At 38.9% G+C, this 25,743-nt stretch overlaps 1 protein-coding gene across 12 annotated transcripts in view; it reads left to right on the top strand.

Moving 5' to 3' along the window:
- Positions 1 to 735: 735 nt before the first annotated feature.
- Positions 736 to 25,743, top strand: part of cadpsb (Ca2+-dependent activator protein for secretion b) — a 60,028-nt gene continuing 35,020 nt past the window's right edge. For all 12 annotated transcript variants that reach the window (XM_054616317.1, XM_054616319.1, XM_054616326.1 and 9 more), the window contains exons 1-3: positions 736 to 1,068; positions 14,918 to 15,031; positions 16,669 to 17,001. In XM_054616317.1, coding sequence (XP_054472292.1) covers positions 736 to 1,068; positions 14,918 to 15,031; positions 16,669 to 17,001 — 780 coding nt within the window. The remainder of the gene's footprint in view (positions 1,069 to 14,917; positions 15,032 to 16,668; positions 17,002 to 25,743) is intronic.

Here is a 25,743-nt window from a genome sequence, read left to right on the forward strand (position 1 = left end):
CGGCAGGGGAGGGGGGGGATGGGGGGGGAGGCTCGAGAGCCACATTTTACCCCAGCTAATCTGAGTCCCGTGCACTACCCACGAACTGAATAATGTGAACCCATTTCAGTGACAATATAGGAGAAATCCAGTGGCAGCCATCTTAGGTGTACCACTGCAGAGCGTTAGATTAAGGACGTGTCGCGCATCCTTCACTCTCTGTTCTTGTTCTGCGTTCAGGACCACGGAGAGCGTCCCCAGCCTGACGGGCAGGGAGAGGCCAAGAGAGAGAGAGAGAGAGAGAGACAGAGAGAAAAAAGAAGAAAAAAAAAAAAAAAAGCCGCTCTCCTTCCCCTCAGCTGTAGGCCACACTACTCTCCCCCTGCCCCTCCCCTCCGCCCTCTTCTCACCTCCCCCTCTCACATCCGCAGCAGTGACTGGCCAATAAAATACAGAAAATACGTAAGCATCGACGAGTGGTCGGCGCAGGCGGAGAAAGCTCAGTGTGAAGCAGAACCAACCTCCTCCAGCTCCACTCGTACTGCTGACATCCCCCCAGCCAGCGAGTATAGTCTACAACCGGGGCCCATCCCTGTCTTGACTTTGGGCATATTCTTCATGAAATCTCAGCACTGATAAGACTACGAGGCACAGCCATCATCTGGGGGATATACATTTACACAAAAAAAAACAACAAAAAAAAAACTAATTTAGAAGGTTAGGATATCTGTAGGGACGCATCACCTCTAGAGCAAGATGTTAGATCCGTCGTCCAGCGAGGAGGAATCTGATGGGATAGTGGAGGAGGAAAGCAAAGAGGCGATGGCACCCCAGGCCGGATCCCGCATCTCTCCGAGCAGGACCAGCGAGAGCTCGGGTGGACTTGCTCCCAGCAGCAGCCGCAGCAGTGCCCGTCCGACCAGCCCGAGCCCGTCGGCCGCCAGCGAGGAGAAGGAGGACCTGGAGAAGATGCAGAGGGAGGAAGAAGACCGTAAAAAGAAGCTGCAGTTGTATGTTTTTGTGATGCGGTGCGTCGCTTACCCATTCAATGCAAAACAGCCCACCGATATGGCGAGGCGACAGCAGAAGGTAAGAGTCCTCGGTGTAAAGGCATGATTAATAACCACATGCTGACGAACTGCCTGCTTTCATATCGCAGATGCTGTCATTGATGACCTACATACGGTAGAGCACAGAGAGTTTTTTTTTTTTTTTTTTTTTTTTTTTGGCCTATCCGGTAGCGCACGGATCCAGCACAGTCCCAGTGAAATCATTGTTTGTTTTTTGACGCAAAATGTTGAAATCCTCGGAGCATGACAGCAACACATAAAAGCGCTCCGAACTCCGGATGGTGAAGGGACACATGGCAGCGTACTGCAGAGCTGCAGAATGAGTGCAGTCCCTGTTACTCCATACACAAGCTCATAAGTGAGATCAATCTCAGAGCACATTCATTGAAAGGGCGTATATGGTAGATGGTTATTTTTTTTTAAAAAAACATTATTTTCCTTGTTGGCCTACATCTCACCGGATGCTTTCCTATAGATATGTAGCTGTATGTGGCTATATCCTGCTTTCCTGGCGGAGACCCAATTCCAACCGTTTGCGCCATCACTTATCCCGTCAATTTAGCCTCCCAAGGTGACTTTTAGGCACAGACCTCTTGAGGAGGGTTGCTTAATAGCCCTTTTCCTCTTCAGATGAGCTTGGATCCTCTTGGCAGGTAGTTAATTGAATGCATAAAAAAATAAATGTCCATTCATTTTATTTTTTAAACTATTTTCTACTGAAGGTCCATCTTGTAAGATCTATATAAGTTACTGTAAGGGACAAGGCCTACATCCTGGTTTCACAATGCTGCTGTGAGGCTCCATTGACGGTGAAGCCAATTTTGGGTCATGATGTCCTTACTGTCAAAGTCACCATGCACAGGCGCTACTGTACTAAATGAAGGTTGAATAGATCATGGACGATGGCCCCAGCTTATTTTCCTTTATTTGTGCACTTCTATGTCACACCAAAAAGAGACCATCTGCTGTTTGTACTATAAGACTGTAATGGCATTTTCATTAATTAAGGCACAAATGCCATTGCAGATGCAACAGATCAACACGTTTTGTGTGTAGAGCCGCCTTTATATCATGAAAGCATTGACCAACACATGGCTCATTGAGACTGTAGTAGCAGTTTATTGCAGCTCTCCTCACAAGGCAGAAGTTGCATTCAGTTTGGACCTGCAGAGGATGAATTCAGCTCAGTTAAAATCATTGATCATGTATCACTCCTGCAAGGAAACTCTCTAAATAGTATTATGGAAATAATGCTTGTGGCTGTTGCTTTTGTTTAACCTGCAGACAATTCCTCTGCTCTTGGACACAGTTTAAGCCATATGGTTGGAATTGTTTCCTGCTGACTCATGCACAAGTGCATGTGGGAGGCATAAACCACAGTGTTTCCATCTATTTGTTTGTTTGTAGTCCCACTCAGCGTAGGTTACCGATAGTCTAATGCATGCTTAGTAATGCACGTTCATATCTGGTAGCTAAGGCGGCCACAAACCTGAATATGTAAATATGCGGACAAACAATCCACTGCCTGCTGTCGGACTAGGAAATCAAAGTGTGTCTGTCTGCCAACAGTCTGCCTTTTACTTTGATTTTATCCAAATTAGCTTTAGCTTAAAACAATCCCTCCAGAGGAACTATACACCTTGTGCAGAATTAAATGAAACCAAGTCTATATCCCTTATGGTGACATATTTAATTGGTTTGATTCGAATGACACCGAAAGAAGATAATGAATTAATTTCACAAACATTTCAACACAGAGCACATTCTGACAGTTATGTGCATTTACAATGTCATGACATTGTGCAGTAGTCATCATTTCACTGTCATTTAATTTTATTTGTGTGGTTGTAAAGAAAATAATTGTAACAAAACACACTTTATTGAAGATAAATATTTTCACTGTAGATTCCCCTCCACCACAAACCTCCCTTTAATGCAGGCTCATCAGAGGTCTGTAAACAATAATGTATTAAGGAAATTCCTCACACCTTTACCTGCACAATTGAATACAGTATGTAGCCTGTTTTTTTGGCTATTATATATTAGTCACATAAATATGATGAAGCAATTTCTGTAATGAAAAGACTTAAAGGCCTCAGCGAAACATGTGGAGCAGCTCCATAATAATCCGTTATTAGAAGCTCTGGCACACAAACAGCAGTGATGGGCTATCACAGAGAAACAGGCCAGGCTGCAGAGTATGCAAGCTCCACTGCTGCTCCTTTAAATGTTTTGCTATAACCTTGTGAAAGGGTAACACAATAGGGCAGTAACAGGCGAGGGTATCCTGGAATTTTTAAATCTAAAGACGTGTTGTGGCATTTTTCTATTGATGGCAATGTCGGCCTTTTGTTTGTTCGGACAATCACTTTGGTTGCAAATGAAATATCTCTAGAACTGTTTGATTAATTGTGAGAAATTATCATTTATGGTCCCCAAAGGATGAAGCCCACTTACTTTAGTGAACCACTGACTTCATCAGACACCACCAGCAGTTCCGCATTTCCTCTTATCTATTGAAATATCTCAAACATCTATTAGATGGACGGCACAAACGTTCATGTTTCCAGATGATGAATCCCAATGACTCTGTATCCTGTGACTTTTCCTTTAGTGCCACCATGAGGTTAACATTTATAGATTTGAGTGAAATGTCTGAGCAACAGTTGCAGGAACATTTGGTACAGATATTCATGTTCCCCTCAGGATGACTATAATAACTTTGTGATCTCTAACTTTTCATCCTTAGCCATCATCAAGTCAAAGGTTTAGTTTGTCAAGCAGTTTGGTTTATGGACAAAAACCTGCTAATTACTAATGTTAGCATGCTATCATGCTAAACTAAGATGATGAACATTACAACTGCTGAACATCAACATTAGCATTGTCATTGTGAGCATTTTAGCATGCTGAAGTAAACATTTGCTAAAGCACTGCTGAGGCTAATCATAGCCTTATGGAGTCACGTACATGGCTGTGCTCTCAAAATGTTATTCAAAAACAGAAAAAGCTCTGATATTCTTGTGTAATGCAGATTTGAATCATAATTGATAGCTCTCATGCTGTCAAACAGAAGCAAACATTAGCAGTCAAACTGCTGAAAAATAAATCTGATATATCAAACCCATATGCTTTTATAGATCACATTCATTCTGTATTTCTCAATTGTAAAATCTCTGTGGTTCTGGATTTTTTTCAATTAGAAAGTGTGTTGCCCCGAAGATAATCTGACCCAATCAACTCATCTGCCAGCAGGCCTCCTTAATAGAGTACCTCTTGGCTCAGCATTTTAATACAATACAGTATGCCTGTTGATATTCTGAGGGAGAGGTGCTGTGTGCAGCAGGCTCTGTGCTATGAATGTGAAGTAGAGTGAAATACAAATCAATGAAACTTGTGATACTTGTGATACTTGTGATACAGTGACATGGTGAAGTTTGCAACGTTGGTGTTTATCGCTAAGCCTTGCCAGGGATTTTGGGTGTCCCAATGTGAAATGGTTTTACCCGAACTGGGATTCCTATCATGTTCTTAAATCTAAACCATAATAATTGCCATGCGAATGCAAAAACTGTGCTTAATGACGACTCACTGTATTTGGAACTGACCCTATAAGACTTGACCTGACAAGAACAAGTAACATTGTCTTGCCAGGACAAATGGTGGTAGAGTAAAATATAGAAAATATGAATTATAAATATCAATTTAAATATCTATAATAGTGATCGGTGAAGTTATCTTAAGGCTGTGGAGGTGTATTGTGCATCAATTTAGACACCAGAGATAATAAACTATAAACTATAAAAGATGTTTCAAAGGCAATCACAGCATGGCATAAAAGTCATACATGGACACAGTTATTTTATACATTTATTCATTGTGTGAACATGGTGATATAATTTATGGCATGAAGATATGAGGAGATGGAAACTAGAAGAGGGAGCTGAAAGAGAGAGGCAAAAAAAACTGACATCACTTGAAGAGGCATGAGTACAATTAGTATCATTAAAAAAAAATTCACAAGAATACCTTATAACTGGTGTATGTGCAGTAAGGATTTTCACTAACTGTTCATGCACTGTATGGTTTTAAAACTCGTAATGTTTATATATTATATCTCTTAGGTAAATGCTCCTTATATCTCCTGTCTTGCTTGAACAATATCAGAAGGCATTTTAAAAAGATTATAGGTGAACAACAAACATGTAGATATACAGGTAATTACGGTGAAACTGCTTTAGCTCATTATGTTCATAAAACACACACTCATGTGGACAAAAAGAGAGAATGGGGAGTTTATGTATGACAGTGAAATAATTTGCATTATTATGTAACATCTTTTAATAGTGTTTTGTCTAAAAAAAAAGGCATGCTTTGAGTTAACGTCATAAAACATGTTGATTGCTGCTGCAGAAGAATGTTATTCTCAAATATTAAGAAGCTGCTGCATGAGTGTGTTCTAGCAACACTATTGAAGAATAAAGGTGTTCATCAATGGTATGGATATGAAAGTGGATTCCAAGGGTGACAGCTGAAAAGCAGCAGGTGAAATACCCCCTCACCTACAATCTGTGCAGCCTTGTGTAACAAATCATAGCTTCACAAATTAAACATCCCTGCTGTCTGCATACAACCAAGAGGGAAGGCTAAGATCTTATCTGTTGGAATACTAACATCTTTTCCCAAAGTTTTGACTACTTTGAAGGCAGCAAGCACAGTCAAAAAAATAAACTGAATGATATTTGCCTTGTGCATTTGAATAATCAAGTCATGTGACCTGATGTTTGAACACAGGGCTATCATGTACTAACAAAAATAGCTGCAGAAATACAAATCTTACACTGCAGAATGCTTGCACATGAATGTACAATATTGTATGTTTCAAGGTGACATTATGTAAGGGAATGTTTCTCATAGGAGGCAAAGATATATCTGTGTTCTGGCTTGAAAGCACATCTCACTTAGTGGTGTTTCTATCCTCTAACTGTCCTCTCTCTGAATCCAGTATTTACTTGTTAAATATAGTACAACCTTTTTCTCATTACAGAGTCTATTTAATCTTATCTGCTGTCCAAGGCCAATCATAATTTGGGTAGGCAAATGTTAACCATCTAAAGTTATCATTTGCTCAACCTTAATCCTGGTGGTACAATACAAAAAGCCCCATGTTTTCTGGAGGACACAGTCTCTACACATGCGGCAGAATTGTCTGGTTGTGGACTGTTAATATGTCCTAATGCTGTGTGCATGGGTTGACAAAGATTAATCTGCAGGGCTCCTGTCATCCTTTTTGCATTGTTGGGTTATAATCCCTGCATGCTCCAAATACTGTACATCAGTCATACTCAGAAAAAAGTGAAAAACGAAAGCCAGTACATTAAAAATGGACATTAGTAGTGCTGGTTGGCGCTGCTCATGGACTTGAAAAATGTGTTGAAAATATACATTTCTTTAACAGGCTTTACATCACAAATATGTTCACCTTTATTGTGGTTAAAATAAGATTCTGACTAACCTCAACAAATAAAAAATTTGGGCTGCATTATTTCCATTTACAATGAATCTGCTGATTATTTTCGGGTCAATAAAATGTAAAAAATAAAAGATGAAACATCGCTATCACAAGGAGTCCAAGGTGATGTCTTTAAATTGTTTTGTCGGGCTGACAGTCAAAATCCATAAATATTTAATTTACTTTCATATAAAGCTTTAAGAAAACCAACTACCATTCACATTTTAGTAAGCAGATTTATTTTGTATTTTGTTTTAATGAAAACAGCTTTAAAACTATCAATTGATTTTCAAATAGTTGCCAGAAATGTTCTTTCAATCGACTAATTGAGGAATCAACTAATGGTTCAAACTCTCGTCAACATGATGCTGGTAATTACAGACATTTTCATCAGAATTGTGTTGGAATAAATCAGCTGGGTTTACTTCCCGCCAGATGTTTACATTAACATAGCACTACAACAGCAATTTGAATATTTGGGTTTGAAAAGTCAGTAGTTGCTAGGATCGGTGGACCGCTAGAGCAACCTCAAGTTGATCAGTGTGTGCTTTGTGTGTTTGTGCTTGAACAATCCCAGCAACTAAATATGTCTGTGCAGTCTTTACATGATAATCATAATACCAATTACTTTATTCAGTCACATCAGTACCTCTACATGCGTCAGACCAAGCAGTTAAACCAAAGCAGATCATCATTAATCAGCTAGTGTCATCATGGTCCTGTTGTCTGAAACTGTTATAATCACATAGATTTTTTTGTACACTGTAATTTGGACATTTTTTACTCTCATAATTATGAGATAGTTTTCTCGTATTATAATGATTATAATTATGACGTATGGGAGTTATAATCACTGTACATTAAAACTTTGGTGAACTTTCTTTGATGAACACAATGCACGGATGAACATAATCACACTTTTAGAAATATTTCAATATTTCGTGTCTTCAAAGTGAAATCAAGGCAGGCAGCTATTGGTCCAATGTCTTTGTGCTAATGTGTATGGTTGTGTTCAACCATGAAACATTTCTTGAAGGCAAAATTAGCAGGCTATGACTCGAATAAGACAAAGAGGGGAGAGATAGAGAGGTTAGTAGTGTTGAGTTTCCACATTAAAGAAAGAAGACAGAGGTAAGAGCTATAGCTGGATCATTACTGCAGTTCTCTGTTGAACCGTTCTTTCCCTCTTTGTCTCACGACTCCCACTGAGGCATAAAGAACACAAACAGCAGCCTGGAGCAGCCATGACGCAGTATGTCACGTTGACATTCAATCAAAGTTTCTTTGCTGTGTTATCATGGGTGTCACATGTTCCTGTGCCACCTTTTTAAAACATAATCAACACCTCAATCTGTTTCAGAGGCTTTCTGTCATTTTCTCATTAAAAATGACAGCAGAAGCATTATCATCCATACATAAATGCCGGAAGACAGTAATAATAGCTCAATGTGGAGAGAACGTAGAGAAATAATTAAAAAAACAACTTCAAGAAACAAACAAATAATCTTTCATTCATATGTTTCCCTGTTCAGCCTTCAGATTAAATAGGAATACCTTAACTCTCCAATTTTAAGAGGAGTTTTATTGCTTGTATGAAAAAGTTGTATAAAGCCTTTGTCGTTCCAGAAGGAGCAATCTGATAAAATTACACTTATTACACTAATTACACTTTAGCATTGGTTGAGTCTTAAGAATATAAGTTTGTGAATGAAATAAAACTGTTGGTGTGGAGTTAGAAAGCTTACCAGACCTCTGTAGGCTGCTCCTCATCCCCGCTTGAGGCTTGTAGGGCTACATAGCTGCTGCTAGCATAACACACCCAAATATCCAATTCCAACATTCAACTCTCAAGTTGCATTGTAGAATGCTGAAATATTTTGAAAACACATGTTCCTTGCCTTTCTGTCTGCAATCTTGACAAGAGTTACTGAACTCTCAAGTGCAGACCATGTTTGAAAAGTCTAATTAATGTAATCTGTGTGATCTATTTCGACTACATCTTGAACTGTTTGCTGTTGAAAAAAACTCACAATGCAATCCTCACTGAGCATCTGACAAGAACAAGAGAGGGCACAAAGAAATAGATATCTGAGATAATCACTTTTAAAAGCGGAGTGAGTGAGAAAGATTTACAAGACGGAGGAAAGAGGGAAAAGACAGTAAGTGATTTGTGATGGGAGGGTGGAAGGAAAGGATTTATATCTGATGAGAGTAATGCACCAGATACCAACCCACAGCCGCCTTGTGTACTCTGCTCTTGTGCGGCACTGCAGTATTTTGAACCATGACTGAGAAACACTATCACACAAGGACACAGGAGATGAATGCAAAATAAATAAATAAAAAATATTCAAATTCCTCTTATTATACAACACACTTTTTTTTCAGATTTTATTTCTTTATAAATTAAGGAGCTTGGCCATTTTAGCCGATTTAACTTTTTAAATGTTGGAGTGCAGCTTTGACCGTACAAGGTCACTCGATCATTGGTTGGACTTGCATATCAAACTCTGCTAATATTTCTGCACCCGACCGTAAGAAAGTAGAAGAAATAGATATTTCCAATTGATTCTTTGATAGAAAAATCCAAGATTGCGTATTTTACTGCTGCCTGAAACTGCAACTAACACTTGCTGTCAATATTGATTAATCCATTGATCATTTTCTAATTAAATTCAAGAAGTATTGAAAATGCACACCAAAATTTCTAAGAGCCAAAGGTGAAGTTGTGTCTGACCAACAGTCCACAATCCAAAGAAATTTAATTTAAAATGATATATAACACAGCAAAGCCGCTATTCAACTAAATGTCGCAAATTAATTTGCATGTATTTATAAGCCATCAAACGAATGACATCAAAATCGGGCAGAACAAATAACTCCAACTTCAGTATTTCATTAAGTGTATATGTATGTATATATACTGTATATTATACCTGCAATGCAATGAAATAGACAGCATTGCTTTGATTGTTTTTACTAAATTAATGCAAATTGTCCCATTGATCTTATCCTCTCTATATGGAAGTTCACATGTCCATACCATTTAGCTTATATTAGGTTAAGGGCTTATTTTGTCCTCCGTAACTGAATGAGCATAATGATGAACCAGCTGAGCTTCGCGACTGCTGCCAGTGAGTTGGTGGTGTGATACTGGATGACTGTTACATGAAGGGGCTTATAGCTGGTTGTGAACATGGTGTTCTGCTGTATATATCAGCAGTGCCACAGCTCCTGAATACGACAACAGTGTGAAGACTGGATATACAGAGCCAGAGCTCCCTGTTTTATCCCTCTTTGCCGTGTGTCAGGCTCTGTCTGCAGAGTATACACCTGGCTGTTTACTAACCCAGCGGAGTGGTATTTACTCACCCAACGCTGTGTGTGTGTGTGTGTCTTCAGAACAAATCTACGTGAGCGTGTCTGGTTGGAGATAATAGTTTGTGCGTCTGTCTTTGTATAATTGTAGTTTTTTGACCACAGTCAGTACACAATGCTGTGTTCTGTGTTTGATGAGGCCTGTTGCTGGTAGATTTTGTGCAGCTGTCATGCAGCACTTGCTCCCGTACTCCTGTTTGCTGTTTACTCAGATGTGGGCCGGTGGTGTCATCTGCAACATGACTGAAATATGCTTTGTCTGGCGAAAGGTTTCAACGATACCATGTTTGCTGAAAACCAACAGCAGCATTAGTAGGCAGCCTGCTCTGAGCAAACAGATTTATACTCAATAAGAACATTTAGTTTGCATATCCTTAGGTCATCACTTTGCTCATTTGATCTCATGAAAGTAGAATGAACCCTCCTTTTTAGGACATATATCTTCACAATACATCATAACAACACAGTTGTTTGGTCTCTTCATTGTATATAAAATTGCATGTTTTAGCCTAATTTTTACATTTTAGATTAAGTTGTTGCCCTAGTTCTTACACTAACACGCATAATGTTGATACATTTTTTATGAATTAAACTTGTATAAATGTTGTTTATTTTTTAAGGAATCAATTACTAGAACAACCCACAATCGAAAACTGCACATCTGCTGTGGTAATTTAACATTATGCAACTTCTAGAAGAGGTTAAAATGTGAGTCAGCTTTAATGCTCTGAACTGCACGAGGTACAGTATACAGTATATACTGCATTCAATTAGCTAATAACACCACTCATCTCAGCAAGGACAGGGGGTATGCTGTATAGAGCATTTACATAGAGATAGTATAATAACTATGAACCGAACCACAATACAAATAATAATAATAATCATAATAATAATAATAATAACAATAATAATGTATATTATAACAGGTGAGAACATTCGAATATTATTTAAAATAAGTATTTTTTCACATTTTTTGCTGCCATAATTTAGTTATTTTTTACGCAGTTCATTGTTTCCTTTGTCTATTAAAAGCTACCCGGTATCTTCAGTCAGCTTGTATATGACAGATAAACTGTAATACCAAAAACATTATAAAAGTTCATTACAATATATTGTCAAATGAATGTTAAGATGCTAAAACATACAGTATTTGTTTAAAGAAATATACTTAGTTGAAGCTTCTCTTTCATTTTATACCATCTGTTTACACCTCACTGTCTATTAAATAGTGATACGTGGAAAATTACCACTTTAGGTTGTTATATTTAAGGGACCCTAAACTACAAATAATATATAAATGGGCATAAAACTAGTTTTAATTTAAAATTCCTAGGTTGTTAATTGTTTGACAATGACTCAAATACAGAATCAGCCACCACTATACCATATTTCAATAAATCCAGAGTCATTCTGAACTGTAATAAAATTACTGTACATCAAGCCAATGCAATGTGCATATCAACCCTATTGATATGTGAAGGGTGATTAATGTCACTGCCCACTTCATTGCAAACCAATGAATCACAATGTAACACTGCAATCCTGATAAGAGCCAGAGAGAAAATCAATAAGAGCAAATCAGGAAAGTATGTATTGGGAGTCTGGCAATACTGATGAAAATGGAAGCATTTTCTCTCATCCATCAACTTGGTTACTAATCAACACAGTTCTCCAATCAGCAGTGAAATACAGAGCATGCAGAAGTGAAAGTCATAAATACTTTATGCAGCTGAGCTTTACTTTGGTGGCATTTCGACTCTGCTGTGTACTTCAGTGTCAGCTCTCTCTCTCACACACACACACACGCGCACACACACACACACACACACACACACACACACACACACACACACACACACACACGCATACACAGTTGCTTTTTCATGACTTTTGGAAACATTACAATGACTTACATCCATTTCTTTGGAGACTAACCCTAACCTAACCTTATGCTACCATCCTAATCCTAACCCTAACCTTACCCTAACCTTAAACCAAGTCTTCACCCTAAAATGTAATGATTTACTTTATGCAGACATGCAATTGTTCCCGTTTTGTCCCAAAATAAAGGCTCCATAGCGTGACAAAGTTATCAGATTTATGTCCCCACAGGACAAGTAAAACACACCACACACACACATACAGAGTTAGAAGCCTGCTGTGTTGTCCCATAAAGGCGAATTGGCTGAGAGAAACTGTCAGCAGCAGCAAAATTATTATTAGCTTTGACCTTTCATGGTAAAATGTTCAGGGAAAACACAAATGTGTTCTGCCAGCTTGTGGACGACTGCAAATACCCTGTTTCCTTGACTTTATTATAATGTTTTTGTAATTATAATATCTTTTTGATTTTTTGCATTGTTAAATATTCTGCCAGTTACTTTCTTGATTAATTGTTAATCTATACATGTCAGAAACCAGTGAATCATTTTACCATATTTTGCAGGTATCATAGCAATTTCTCAAAATCCTTGTTTAATTCTCTGAACCTCAAAGATATTTATTTTTATTTAGTTTAATCTATCAAATCTAAATATTTGAGATGCTAGAAGATTATGTTTAAAAAATTACTCAAACGATTGATCAATGATCAATATTTATTATGAATTATTCTTTAATTTCCCAATGCTCCCCAACAAAATACAATACAACTGATCAGTGATCTATTTAGTCGTCACAGCATAGTCTATTCACTTTTGTATGCTGTAAACTGAAATGCTGTTGCTATGTACCAGAGTTTGTATTCAAGAAAGCTACAGTGACCTCAGGTCTAGTGGAGGAAGTGCTAGCTTTGCCGTAAAATATTTCAATCAGCTTGGTTCAAGCCTGCTTTGGTGCCTTTTTTCAAAAGCCCAGCAGCCCTTCAACAAAAATCTTCTCAGCCTATACCTCAGTTTACTTTTTACAGTTTTCTCTCCCTGCTGGTTAATTCATTGTAGCTCATCACTCAGCATGCCTACTTCCAAACCCTTCAGAAATAAAACTGACCTGCCTTGACTACTGCAGAATTTAATAGGAAACACATTCTCATCAGAAAAGGAATGAAAGTCCCATAAATTAATGTTACTCTGTGCTGTTTATATACTACCCATTGTACATTATGAGAAAAGGAAATAGAAAGTGAAAACTGTGTGCTGTATTTATCCTGACCCCCTCACTGTCAGAAATGGACAAGAAGCCAAGGACAAGTATATCGACATCAGCCTCTGAGGGTCTCCATAGACCGGACTGATTTGCATACTGGTGTTAATATTAACATTTCTTGCCTCAGGATATTCCTTGAACACTCTGGTCTATTAAAAAAAGGCAGCGATGGTACACACATTCTCTCTATCTCACATCTACAGTAGCTATTGCAAATACGAATAAACCTGAGACCTTGGAGCAGAAGCACACGTATTGATCTCTGATTTTGTTGATGTGTTGTTAAGTGCATCTTTTATGTTTAGACATTAAGTGGTATATCATCCTGAGAGTCATTCATCCGCAACTATCGTGAGTCAGATGAAGTAGGAGTGGCCTTTTTGGTGAAATGATTTGTGAGTTTTTGCATTATTTTTATTGTCAGTGACAGATAGAGAGAGGTCCTCATTGTCAAAGGTGTGTTTGTCTAGTTTTATGTGTTTATATTTATATGAACCTTTGTAAATCTTTATTGTTAGACCAAACTCAGGCACTTTGACTTTGGCTCTGATAGAGAAATCTCATGTTACATGAATCCTGATTTTCTGATTACTGAAGGGGAGAGTTTGAGTAGTACGATGGATGCACAGATGGTGTTGAGATTGCCTCTAACGCACATGTTAGTGGTACTTTTCCATCTCACTCCTACACCAAAGTCTGTCGCTTGCAATGATCAGCTGAAAACACGCATACACACATGTTACCAGCTGTGCCAAACCATTTATTAGATGTTGCGATATTTCCATAGATAAGTACAAACGTCAAGCTGATCTTTATAAAATGTTTAAATTTAAAACCATAAAATAGTTGTTGAGATATTTCAATCTGGATGGAAGTTGTGGACAAACATTGCCATCCCTGGAGCCATGCGGCTAGCAAGGCTAAGAGTGTGATGTTATGATGATGATGACTGCTATAAATATTTTTTTCCCTGAACACATAAAGCGTTGCGTTTGGGACATTCATTTTTTGATTAGAATGTGACAGAATAGTCACCTCTCATGTTTGTGATATTCATAGACAGGATATCAAAGACATCTGAGGCCTGGATTTTGCCTGGTTGGTGATATTAGGGTGCTGCCTCTTCTATTTTTCTCAGTTCAGATCAGAGAGAGAGTATCCAACTGGAGGAATTCAGGTATCTTTTTTTTAAATTCATGAGCGATGGTAAAAAGGATTGAAAGTTTGACTGCCGTTTAGGGGCGCTGGCTGCAGTAATGCAGGCTGTGTATCAGGCTGTGAGTAGTAAAGACAGAGCTGGGCTTTAAAGCAAAGCTCTCAATTTAACAGTCAATTTTAGTTCCAACTCTCACCTGGAGTCACAATAGCTGGGACATGATTGAAAATATGACACTGTGGATACAATAAGGTGAGATGAGGTTCCTGGATTCACTCCATGTGATTATCCTGAGGAGCTCAGAGAATTGGGAGGACATTGTCATTGAGCTGCTGCTCCTTCGCATTAAAAGCCAGTTGATTAGGAACTTATTAGGAATGCCTACTTGTCACCTACCTTTAGAGGACGACTAAAAAGGGATGTTAAAGGAGATTTAGGAAACACTACAGGGATAATGCGTCACAGTTAGCCTAGGAGAGCTCGGTATTTCCCCAAGCAGGAGCTTGAGGATGCTTCTTGGGAAAAATTATGTTTGAGCTTCTCTGCTCACCCAGAATAAGTTATTAGAAATGGGTTGATATTATTGTTATTTAAGCTAATGTCTGCTTGTTTTGACATATTTTTCTATCCTGGCTTTAATGCTAAGGTGACCTCTGTTTGCCCTTGCTTCCACAGATTACAAAGCAGCAGCTTCAACAGACCAAGGATCGTTTCCAGGCCTTCCTGAATGGAGACACACAGATTGTGGCTGATGAGGCATTCATCAATGCTGTGCAGAGCTACAATGAGGTACCAACACACCATAACCATAGCAGCACTATCACAGTCAGAAACATTTTGTTATCCAAGCACAGGGACTTGATGCTCTCAAATGAACCACTAAATGTGAAACGTATCTTTCATATGTGTGTGCATTTTTGGAGATTTCATAAAAAATGTAATTAAATATTACCTATCTATTAATATTTTTTTACATATGTGATGTACAGTATTTTTTATTGTTAGTGCACCATATACTCTCGATTGCTTTTGCAGCAGATTTAAAACCAGAAATGACCAGCTTTCAGTTTAAAAATTCAAAAAGCACTAGACAGTCCTCCTGCTATTTCAAGTCAAAATGCTTCCATTCAGACGCCTGAGTGGTAAAATGGTGGCTGAGGCTTTTCACTGCACAGATTATGAGTCAGAGCATGTGGCTGACACAGCCATCTTTCCCAACCTCACTATTCAATCTGCAGATGAAAAAGTAATTATTACCATGCATACACTACAAAAGGCATTGCAGATGGTAGGATATGTTAAAGGCCAAATCCATGATGGAAAAACAAGTATAGCCATTATGGAAATCTGAATTATGAAGTCCATGGAAGTTAATTAAAGGATGACCTGTATGTGACAGCTACCATGGATTTAATTTATTCCGTGATGTATTTAATGTTACTGTTAAATATGCTATAATTTAAAACGTAATACCTACTACTGACAATGAGTCTATATGTTTCTCTGGAATGCATTCAGTCATATTTTTCAACTTGTGATTGTGGCTGTCAAAAAAATTATATATTGCTGTAATGATATTTATTATTGTGCTTGTTAATCTTTACAACAACCTGGGAAATGTTGTGAGTTATAACCTAATTGGAAACCCTTAAAATCAATGTAGTATGTTTACTAGACTTTGGTAATAGTAGGTACATAGATACATATTGTGTAAGTAGGGCATCAAACTTTTTACTCCCCAACATTTTTTTCCAATTAAATGGAAAATGTTCTTGCCATCTTTATTGAAACAGTGGAGGCCACTATTATTGGTTAAATTATGCACGATCACAGGTTGCTTTATGTACTGTCTTTGGCAAAAATGTTTCTAAATGTTGTGGTGTGCATGGGAAATCAACATCTTATTAATTTCAGCCTACAAACCTTTGTTATCCACTGAGACATTCACCAAATGACAAGGGTAATGTACCACTGTACTGAAATGTTTCAGTACTGTAGTCGCTGCTTTTTAGCCATAATGGATGCTAAGAACAAAATGTGACTGTCAGAGTGACAAAGCAGTCAGCTCTGATGGTTACTCCGCTTGATGCTGTGACAATATAGCCTCGCCTGTCTCTGTCCCTGTTAGGCTGTCATTAGCAGGAGACAGAATGTAGCTTTGTTGAGTCACAGCTTTACATACACGCCACTGATTTTTCAAATCAAAATTAACAAGAACAGTTTCCTTCGCTGACGAAGACAGACATTTAGTGTTTGAGACAGAACGTGACAGAATAGCAGAATAACTCCTAAGCAATACTGTACCATAAATACGATTCTGTTTAGAAGTCTAGAAGATCGTTAGGAGCCATTTGAAAATGGATTTTGAGGGATCACTCTATCTCTTACATAACTGCGATAAGTGACATTGTACTCTCACAATGTAGGTGTTCCTGAAGAGTGACCGTGTGGCTAAGATGGTCCAGAGTGGCGGTTTCTCGGCCAATGATTTCAGGGAAGTGTTCAAGAGGCACATCGAGAAGCGCGTTCGCAGCCTTCCAGAGATCGACGGTCTGAGCAAGGAGACAGTGCTCAGCTCCTGGATGGCCAAGTTTGACACCATCTACCGCGGCGACGAGGATCCACGCAAGGCACAGCAACGCATGACCGCCAGTGCGGCCTCTGAGCTGATCCTCAGCAAGGACCAGCTGTACGAGATGTTCCAGAATATACTCGGCATAAAAAAGTTTGAGCACCAGCTGCTTTATCAAGCCTGTCAGGTAAGATCTCAAGCCCATCTGATACGTCCCAGGAGGTTTTTAACATTTGGCCCAAATATTTGAGTGCTGTCACAGAACTGTATCAGTTTATCAAATGTGTGGGTTAGTGGAGGCACCGTTATAATTTTTATTTTCACACATAAGATTATTCTGAACTGTCGATCAGTTACAGTAAACACCAAGGATGTCTAATGTTTTAAATGTTTTGAATATTAAATGCTTTCCCATTGTTATCTGAATATAGTTACATTGATTACTTTTCACTCTAAACTAGACCACAGCATCCTCTTCCTGGCTACAATGGTGACAGTAATGATCTAATTGAACTGAAGTGGATGGGTTAAGAGCCTAAACAATTAGTCGTTTAATGACTTAATTGTTCAACAGATAATTCATCTTCAACAGTTTTGACAGTGAATTAGTCATTCATGTTGTTTAATGTGGCAAAAATAATTATTTACTGGCTCCAGCTTCTTTAAAGTGAGCATTTGCTGCTTTTGTTTTTATAGACCATTGTACTTTGAATCTCTTTATATTTTCATGTGGCTAAAGTTAACCCCAGAAAAAGAATTAATGAGACAAATGCTCAACAATAATCACCCTTTTATCATATGATTTGGTTTGATGACTAGATTAACGCTTATATTGACCATTTAATGACTGTAGGTGGATGTTTATTTATTAGTATTTGGCATATACAAATTGTCATTGTTGTAGTTTTGAAGGATATATTTTAAAATCAAATATGTCTCCTCAAGATATATCTCCTGATAGCAGGTCAGCAGTACTTCATTGTAGGAGAGATATGTAGAGATTGCAGGTGGATAATAATGGACACAGGGGGCTCCTGTCAGACATAACTCTCCCTCCCTCGCTGTCTTTACTGCTTTACTGCTCTCTATGGGAATGCTGAAAGCCGCACAAATGTATTCTTTCTTCAGGAGGTTGATTAAAAGTCTCACCACGCCAGGATTTGGTGGAGGGCTCGACACATTTACATCTGCTCATCATTTAATGCATAAGGAAACCTACCTCTTCATTTCATTAAGATCTAATGGACCCTCCTCTTGGAAGCCAGTGGGTTCTAAAATGCTGAATTTCTTTGGACCAGGTGTCATCCTTCTTCCAACAGTTGCTAATGCACTGTATAAATCTGCGCAGATGGCATGAGGTGCTGTTAAACAAATTAGATTGTTCAGTATTCCTCAAACGTCTCTGTTGGCAAAGATCAATAAGCGCACTGATCTGCAGAGTGTTCATTCGTTAGATGCTTCTAATGCTGAGATTTAATACATCGCCATAGCCTCCAAATCCACTGTGAATTTTTCTTCACAAGCCTTTGAAGATGCTTAACCTAGTTTTTCTTAATGTGCTGGCAGCAGAGTTGTTAGTATCCGGTCAGACATCTGAATGCGGAACATAATACAGTAACACTGAACAGATCCCACTCTGAACAATACAGAGCTAATAAAGAACATTCAACAACACAGCAACATAAAGGCACATATGCTGCAGAACGGCGTGTGTACAGCTTCATACTGTTGCGTTTGCAGATTCGTGACAAATACGTAGGTTAGAATGGGGCATGGATTTATGTCATCGTTGTGGAAATGGGACGTATTTGTTTTATATTGATCCTTCAAATACCTTCAAATAATGTGAAAAGATATATTATATAATTTGCATAAGAGAACACACATTTCTATTTTTACTTCAGCTCCTCTTCCTGCTGTTCTTGGAGTCCTTTCTCTGTCTCTCTCTTTTCTCGTTTGCTGTTATAATGAATATATCAGACTGTACTGATGTAGACTGAAACATCTCATCAGTAAGCAAGAAGCAGCCATATATTGCCCTACACTAAATGATAAAGTCCTCTCAAAAAAGGAGATGCAGCAATCCAGCCAGCATGGGCTCAGGGCTGCTGGGATCTGATGAGAGGTTTTTGTAGATTGGCTGGGACTCAGAGGCCATCACTTTTTAACTGTTATCGCTGGGGATTTGCATTTTTTTGCGGTTACATCCAAATAGTAGAAAGGAGGCACTGGTCTATTTCTGGCTCATGCTGAAGCAAGAGCAGCCCCTGGAAATCACTAACAGACTGATTAGACTGGTACGGCCGACGGCTGAACCAGGCAGACTCTGAGCATGCTCGACTCCCTGATGGCTGCGGTTATTTAGCTGTGGTGACACCAGGCATGACCAAAATGTAAGAACATGTGTTGGGTGTCTACGTTGCTGAGCAGTTTTTACCAAACCATAATTAGTAAACTATATTAATAGAACTTTGTGTCCACTGTCCGCTTTTAATTTTGCCATATACTAAGATTCAAAAAATCTTTGTGTTTTTGAACCTGGCTGTGGTAAATTTTATTTTTAGTTTAAGAAAAACAGCTGCAACTGCAGACTGTCTGGAGAATAAAGACAATCAACTAGCACATATAATTTAACTAAAATGACTTTGCTGTACACACATTTTGATGAAAGAACAGCACACTCTGATCAGTGTATATCCGACACTGCATGACATTTAAACAGGTTCTTATTAAGCTCTGTTAAAGGATTTGACAATAGTTTCTAAGCTCTAGTGTGCTGGGTAAGTAATAAAAGACAAATTGAAGAATCTCAAACAGGAACTCCAATTATTCAATTTTCTAAAAATATCATGTTGGTGCTTTACAGGGAAACCTTTTTATATGTTTTATTTTGTTTGATTCAGTGGGTGCTTTTGATATTTTTTTGTTTATTTGACAGTAAAGTAAGGAGACATTTAATAAGCCTTCATTTCTTCAGCATTAACTATTTTTACTTTGATATAATTTGAATGTTATGTACAATTTGCTTAACAAAACAGGTTTGGTTACTGACATCTTCTAGTGCACTTAACCTGCAATGCTGCATTATTCACTGTTTGCCATAATAACGCCAAAACAAGCTGGAAGCTACAAAGCTACCAACAAACAGCCCGGGTCTATGATGACATAAGCCTCATTTGTGACATCTTCCAGCTTATGGGGACCATAGAGCGAGCGTACTAATGTTTCTTAAACCCTGTATCCTAGCTCGTGGTCTAGCTCTATTCTTTGGCTCATTCACATGGATGGAGGACTGAAAAACAGCTATTACTTTATTTTACAAATTTTGGGGCCTAACGATAAAGCCTATTCATGTGTTCGTACTGGGAGGTACATTTACCTAAATAAAACGTATCCGCTGAGTAACATACGTCTCTTTCCAAATGTAAGTCTATAGGACAAAGTCTTTATGAGCCTGGCATTACGTCGATGGACCCAGAAATTGTAATTCAACCGTTGCCACGTAAAATTAGCTTCCTCCTTGACGCTTGCTTTTAGTACATACTTCAACTGCCCTTACAAGGTAATGTTGAATTCAGTATGCATTCAATTTGGACACACTAGTTGCTCCTTGCACTTTGACCCTCTTGCTGATATATTAACCACGCAGAGGATCGTGGGTCATATTAGCCAGAGAAGAAGCACACTGGCTTGCATACTGCAAAATGTATCTGCATGCAGTAGGACATCCTGGTATTTTTGACACTCTGCATGTAAGTTTCGGTAAGTGCGTTAGTGCAAATCATATCTTACTGCGCATGTGTTGTACCCTAATGATATGATGCGCCTCCCGTTTTAACTCTACATGCATACTGTTGACAGCGTTCTCCAGTAACCCTTTGGAGAAAATAAAAATGCTATTTTACTCTTAGATTGTATTTCAATGTTCTGTTAGATTATTACCATTTGACCAGAATTATAAAATGTTTGCCCGGTGGCGAAACCAACGTTTAAATCCAACATGTCCACAAGGTGCGCGTCTCGCACTTGTCTTCTTCGCTGGAAATGTTGGATCCAAATAACGTAACGTCAGGAGTGTCTGGGGTTCCGGATTGATCACCAGTCAGCTAGTTTCTACCTGCTGTTGTTTAAACGAAATTTAAAAGAACTGGATATGTGGGCCGTTTATCTGTGATTTCTTTCATTTTAGAGCTAGCCCTTCACTTCACACTGTCATTTGCATTAAACATATAAATTAATTAATGCAGGGTTTAAAAACATTTACCTGACTAAAACTGAATCTGTGTTTCCTGTGGTATGAAATTGTTATACCAGCAATGTTTAGGGCTGCATTAAATTATTTTCATAAAAAATATTTTACAATGCTATCCTCGATTGATATAAATAAATAATTAATTTTATTTTAATGTTCAAAAATAGATGATGTGCCTGTGTCATAATTTTCCACTTCCCAAGATGACATTTAATGTAGGTGTTCAATACCTAATTAAACTCAATTCATTATATGATGGAGAAAATTAGCAAATCCTCAACACCAGTGAATGCTTGGCATTTTTGCTTGAACATTTTTAGAAACAATCTTAACAATTATTTAAATTAATAAATCAAAGGTTCCTGGCTGATCAATATTTAAATCATACACATTTATTCACACCACTGGACTAAAATGATTCCCTAATCTCAAATGGCTGATTCAATTCCTGAAGCCTAGGAGTGAAAGTTAGGCGGGCTCATGCACATCAGAATGAGACCCCCGCCCCCACCACCACATACTGCGCTATAAATCATATCTTGTGCCACTATCATCTGCTTTCCCTCATACAGGCTTTGATGGAGACCCCTCCCTCTCTTTAATTTGTCTTGTCAGCAACTGTTAGTTGGGAAATGAGGCCTGAGCTCTTCCTGGTTTAGCCTGTAGCTGATATAATTGCGTAATGGAGCCTCTTCACTGCACACAGGATTGGGCGAGGATGAAAGCATTTGCGATGCCTGCCCATCCACCTCTAAGCAGGAAAAGCAGTGGTGCTTAAACGCAGGGTGAAGCTTGACTGCACACACTTGGTTTGGAATCTGGACAATGTTTATTAGTTGTTACAAGGGAACAAAAATTAAAAAGTTTGTCCTGTCCCGGCACCCCCCATCATTTCCAGATGATACTTTTTTGACGTATCATCTGGAAATTTAGCTGGTGAGGGAGAATAAAAACATTAAAGTTGTGGGCTGTAAAACCAAAACAATGTCATGTAACGCTGGAGGGAACTGCAGAGTCTGCTGATATAATTTCCCCATATGAGCGACCCCCTTCACATTTCACATAGCAATCTAATATAAAATAACTGATGAGGTTAGCTTTCAACAAGATCAAAAGACAAAATAAACCAACTCTCTGCTCTAGACTGAATATATTTCTCTTGGTTGATTAAGATGTTAGAGGTTGAGATGGAGAATTATTCACAGCGTCCACTCATTAATACATTTACTAATTAGCATGTCCCTACAGCCGCACAAGAGAAGCTTTTTTTCACAGTGCACACATATACACATACACATACACATACAGAGAGACACAATCTGAATATATACCAGCTGCTTCAATTCCTCCAGGTCCCATCCATCTCCGTTCTAGCCCCGTCCTCCCTTTGTTCTCTACAAGAAACCGCCTCTGGCCGGCTGTGTTATCTGCTGCTAATGTCCCAGCATCCACCTGGGTATCTGTCTTCAGCTGTGCTGTTAACTACCAGCCTGCTTGTGCTCCGTCACCTTTAACCTGCTGTCAGCTTGGCTACCACTGAGGGAGTGTCACCTTTATTTAGCTGCAGTGTTGCTGTCAGCTTCAGTAACGCAGAGCGAAACTTCCAGTCTTATTTTATATGAGATGGCCTGTTCACCTATATCATGCCTGTGGGCCATTGACAACAGTGACCTTTCAGTAGTTGTAGGCTTGATAAGATTGGGATGCTGTGGGGCTCAGTATGGGGTGGCTATTACAGTAGTCCACACAGACACTGACCTCCAGCTCTACTTCCTCCCACAGCTATGACTGCCTTTGCTTTCCACTGCTGTCCAGAGAGAGAGAAGGGAGTAATAGAAGAAGCTCAACCCCATCCCCCTTCACATTACATGCTTCAGAGTCACTCCTCTCATGTTAGCCATTTTGCAGACGAGCTGCAATCTGCACATAGTCACAATGACCAGGACTATCTGCTGCTGCAGTTTTCAGTTTTGCTGAGGTATTGCAGTCTTGAGAATTTGGGTCTCTTGTGGGGTTTTTTTTCGGGAGGGGGAGGCCCACAGATGAGACTGTAAAAATGCAGCGTCAGACACCGACTAGCCAAGCTGCTGGATTTCCAGGCATGGCAGTGACAGTTCTTTTGGGATTGCACAAGTCAGACGTCGTTGGCACCGCAGTCCAATAGTGCCCAGAGCTTGAGTGTTTTGACAGGCAGCACAGATCGCCAGCAGCAGGGGTAACACAGCTCAGGCAGGAATGCAATCAGTATCAGTCACAGTTCTGGTTGTGGGGGAAACTGGTTTTTGGCTATTGGACATGACATTGAAAAGAAAAAAGAAAAAAACTCATGCGTGTGAGACTTCCTACCACAGGATGCCCACCACTGTTTAAGTGTCACTGTATGGCAGAACAGTACTGAGTACTACTGTGCTGCAAGTGCAGACATTCTGCTGCAGCTGGTGGCAATGTCTGATTATGTGCTCTACTAAACAGGAACTCTGGGTTATGTAGCAGGGTGGCTGTTTAGTGGCCAGCACTGGTAACACACTAGACTTGATGGTTCACACTGACTGTCCTCCATTTAAGATGCCATCTGGCTGACATAATTTCATAATGTGCACATCAGCGAACAGAATCAATTACAGAAAGAAAGTAACGCAGGAAAAAAAAACATATCAGCAAAATATCTAGATTTAAGAAAGCAAAGATTTCAGTGAAAATGATTTTCTACTGCTTGGGATCATGATGACCATAATGACTATAAGACTACTGTTTTTCATTGTGTTTTTAGCACTCTATCCGTGTGACCCCCTCCTCTCTCTCTCTCTCTCCTCCCAGTTAACGGCTGCGCTGTGAATTCAGCTCATTCTCTCTCTGAAAGGATTGCTGGAAGGGGCAGGGAATCAATATAGTAAAGCCTGAAAGAAGAGGCCTGTTAATGTTATAAGAGCGGGTGAAATACCATAATACACAGAGAGCTCAGCTTTGGCACACGTCCCAACAGCAGGAGGCCAGAGGAGTTTAGGCCGCTGTATCAAAGATAGATCAGGTGCTCAGTTGGAGACACCACGCAGCTGTGTGGAGATGATCCTCTCCCATTATGCTTTATTTACCAAACATTTGTGGCTAGATTGCCTTCATTAGGATGATATATAGGTTGTTTTACTTACAGATCACCATTGCTATTAAATGTACAGTTTAAATAGTTTTAAGATTTTATCAATGTTTTTGCTGAAATACAATGTTTACTCCTCATGAAATATATATATATATATTTTTTTTATACCAGTCCACCTTTTGCTACTTCTTTGTGTTGAAAATTGAAGATTCAACATTTTTTCTAATTGCACTGATTAGTCAAACTTGTATTTTGTTTGCATTGAAACTCACACTGGTCTGCATCTCGTTGTGTGTGTATTCTCAAAGTGATGAAGTCCAAACCCCCCAAAAAACTTAAATTATACAGTGGGAGGCTTTCAGATATGAAATTGTCAAATAAGTACATGTTTTTTACAGCCTGTCTTGTTGCTCACAAATTGCAAGTTTCAGTTCAAATAGGCTCCTTTGACCAGCTGACACAATTTTATTCCAAACATTCAATTTGTTATGCACCCGCTATAAAAAGGCAAAACTGAAATATGCCCTCCATGAAAACTATCATCTGTTTCCCCCCAGTGTTAAGACACCTGTGTGTAAAACTCAAGGATTTTGCAATATAACAAACCCCAGTGAGACAAGGTGACTTTTATTGTTCACTGAAAAACCTGCCGAACACCGCTGTGTGGAAAGGTTTGTGACTCCCCAGGTACAACTGTGTTTCAGATACTGTGTGTCTCAATTAGGCTCCCGACCTCATAGAGGAAATGGTGACGAGTGAGTCACAACATCACATTTGACAAGAATGAGACGTTTTGGCTGAGAGAATATCTGTAGAATATGTGAAGCACACTGAAGCAGAAAGCAAGAAAGAGACATCAGCCCTATCTTCTATTTCCTTGTGTCAGCTAATATAAAACTCTCATTCATTATTGATGTGAGGGAGCCATGAATGTCTTTTCTTTACTCCAGGGCAAAAACTAGAATAACCGACTGCTTTCCCTAGAGATGATATCGTCAATGCAGGCAGTTTCAAAATATATTTTTCAAAAACCCATTACCACTGGTTTTGTCTCAATGTGCCGAAATAATTTGGAATGACTCAATCAAGCCAAAGCTTTTTTATCACTGTGAGGGTATTTCATTGTCTTTACTTTTTACTGCCCCTCTCTCAGTGCTACCATTTCAGAGTGTTGGATTTTCATTCTTCTAACTGAATAAAAAAGAAAAGGAAAAATTCCAAACGCTCTTAACTTTCAGTTAAAGACCTGAAAGACCTCTTCACAAACTGGGGTCCACTCACGGTCTCTATGGTGACGGCAGCATGGTTCCTATGAGCGATTGATGAATTCCCTTTTGATTTTCATGTGTGATTTTCTATTCATGTGTGCTTCCACACCATGCTGCTATGATTGCAGCCCGTTAGGACAAACTGGAGCTCTAATTATCCTTTTTATGTCCTGCTGTATACCATTCGTCATCATTACCACTGTGAATTAGCACCTTTGGGTATATGGCTTGTCAAGTTTGCTTCAACGGGCTTTTTCAGTTGCTTTAGCTTATATATCTGTCATTTAAATTCTACTATACCTCAAAATTGAT

This window comes from Anoplopoma fimbria, chromosome 17 (genome assembly GCF_027596085.1).
Source record: "Anoplopoma fimbria isolate UVic2021 breed Golden Eagle Sablefish chromosome 17, Afim_UVic_2022, whole genome shotgun sequence".
Taxonomy (NCBI): domain Eukaryota; kingdom Metazoa; phylum Chordata; class Actinopteri; order Perciformes; family Anoplopomatidae; genus Anoplopoma; species Anoplopoma fimbria.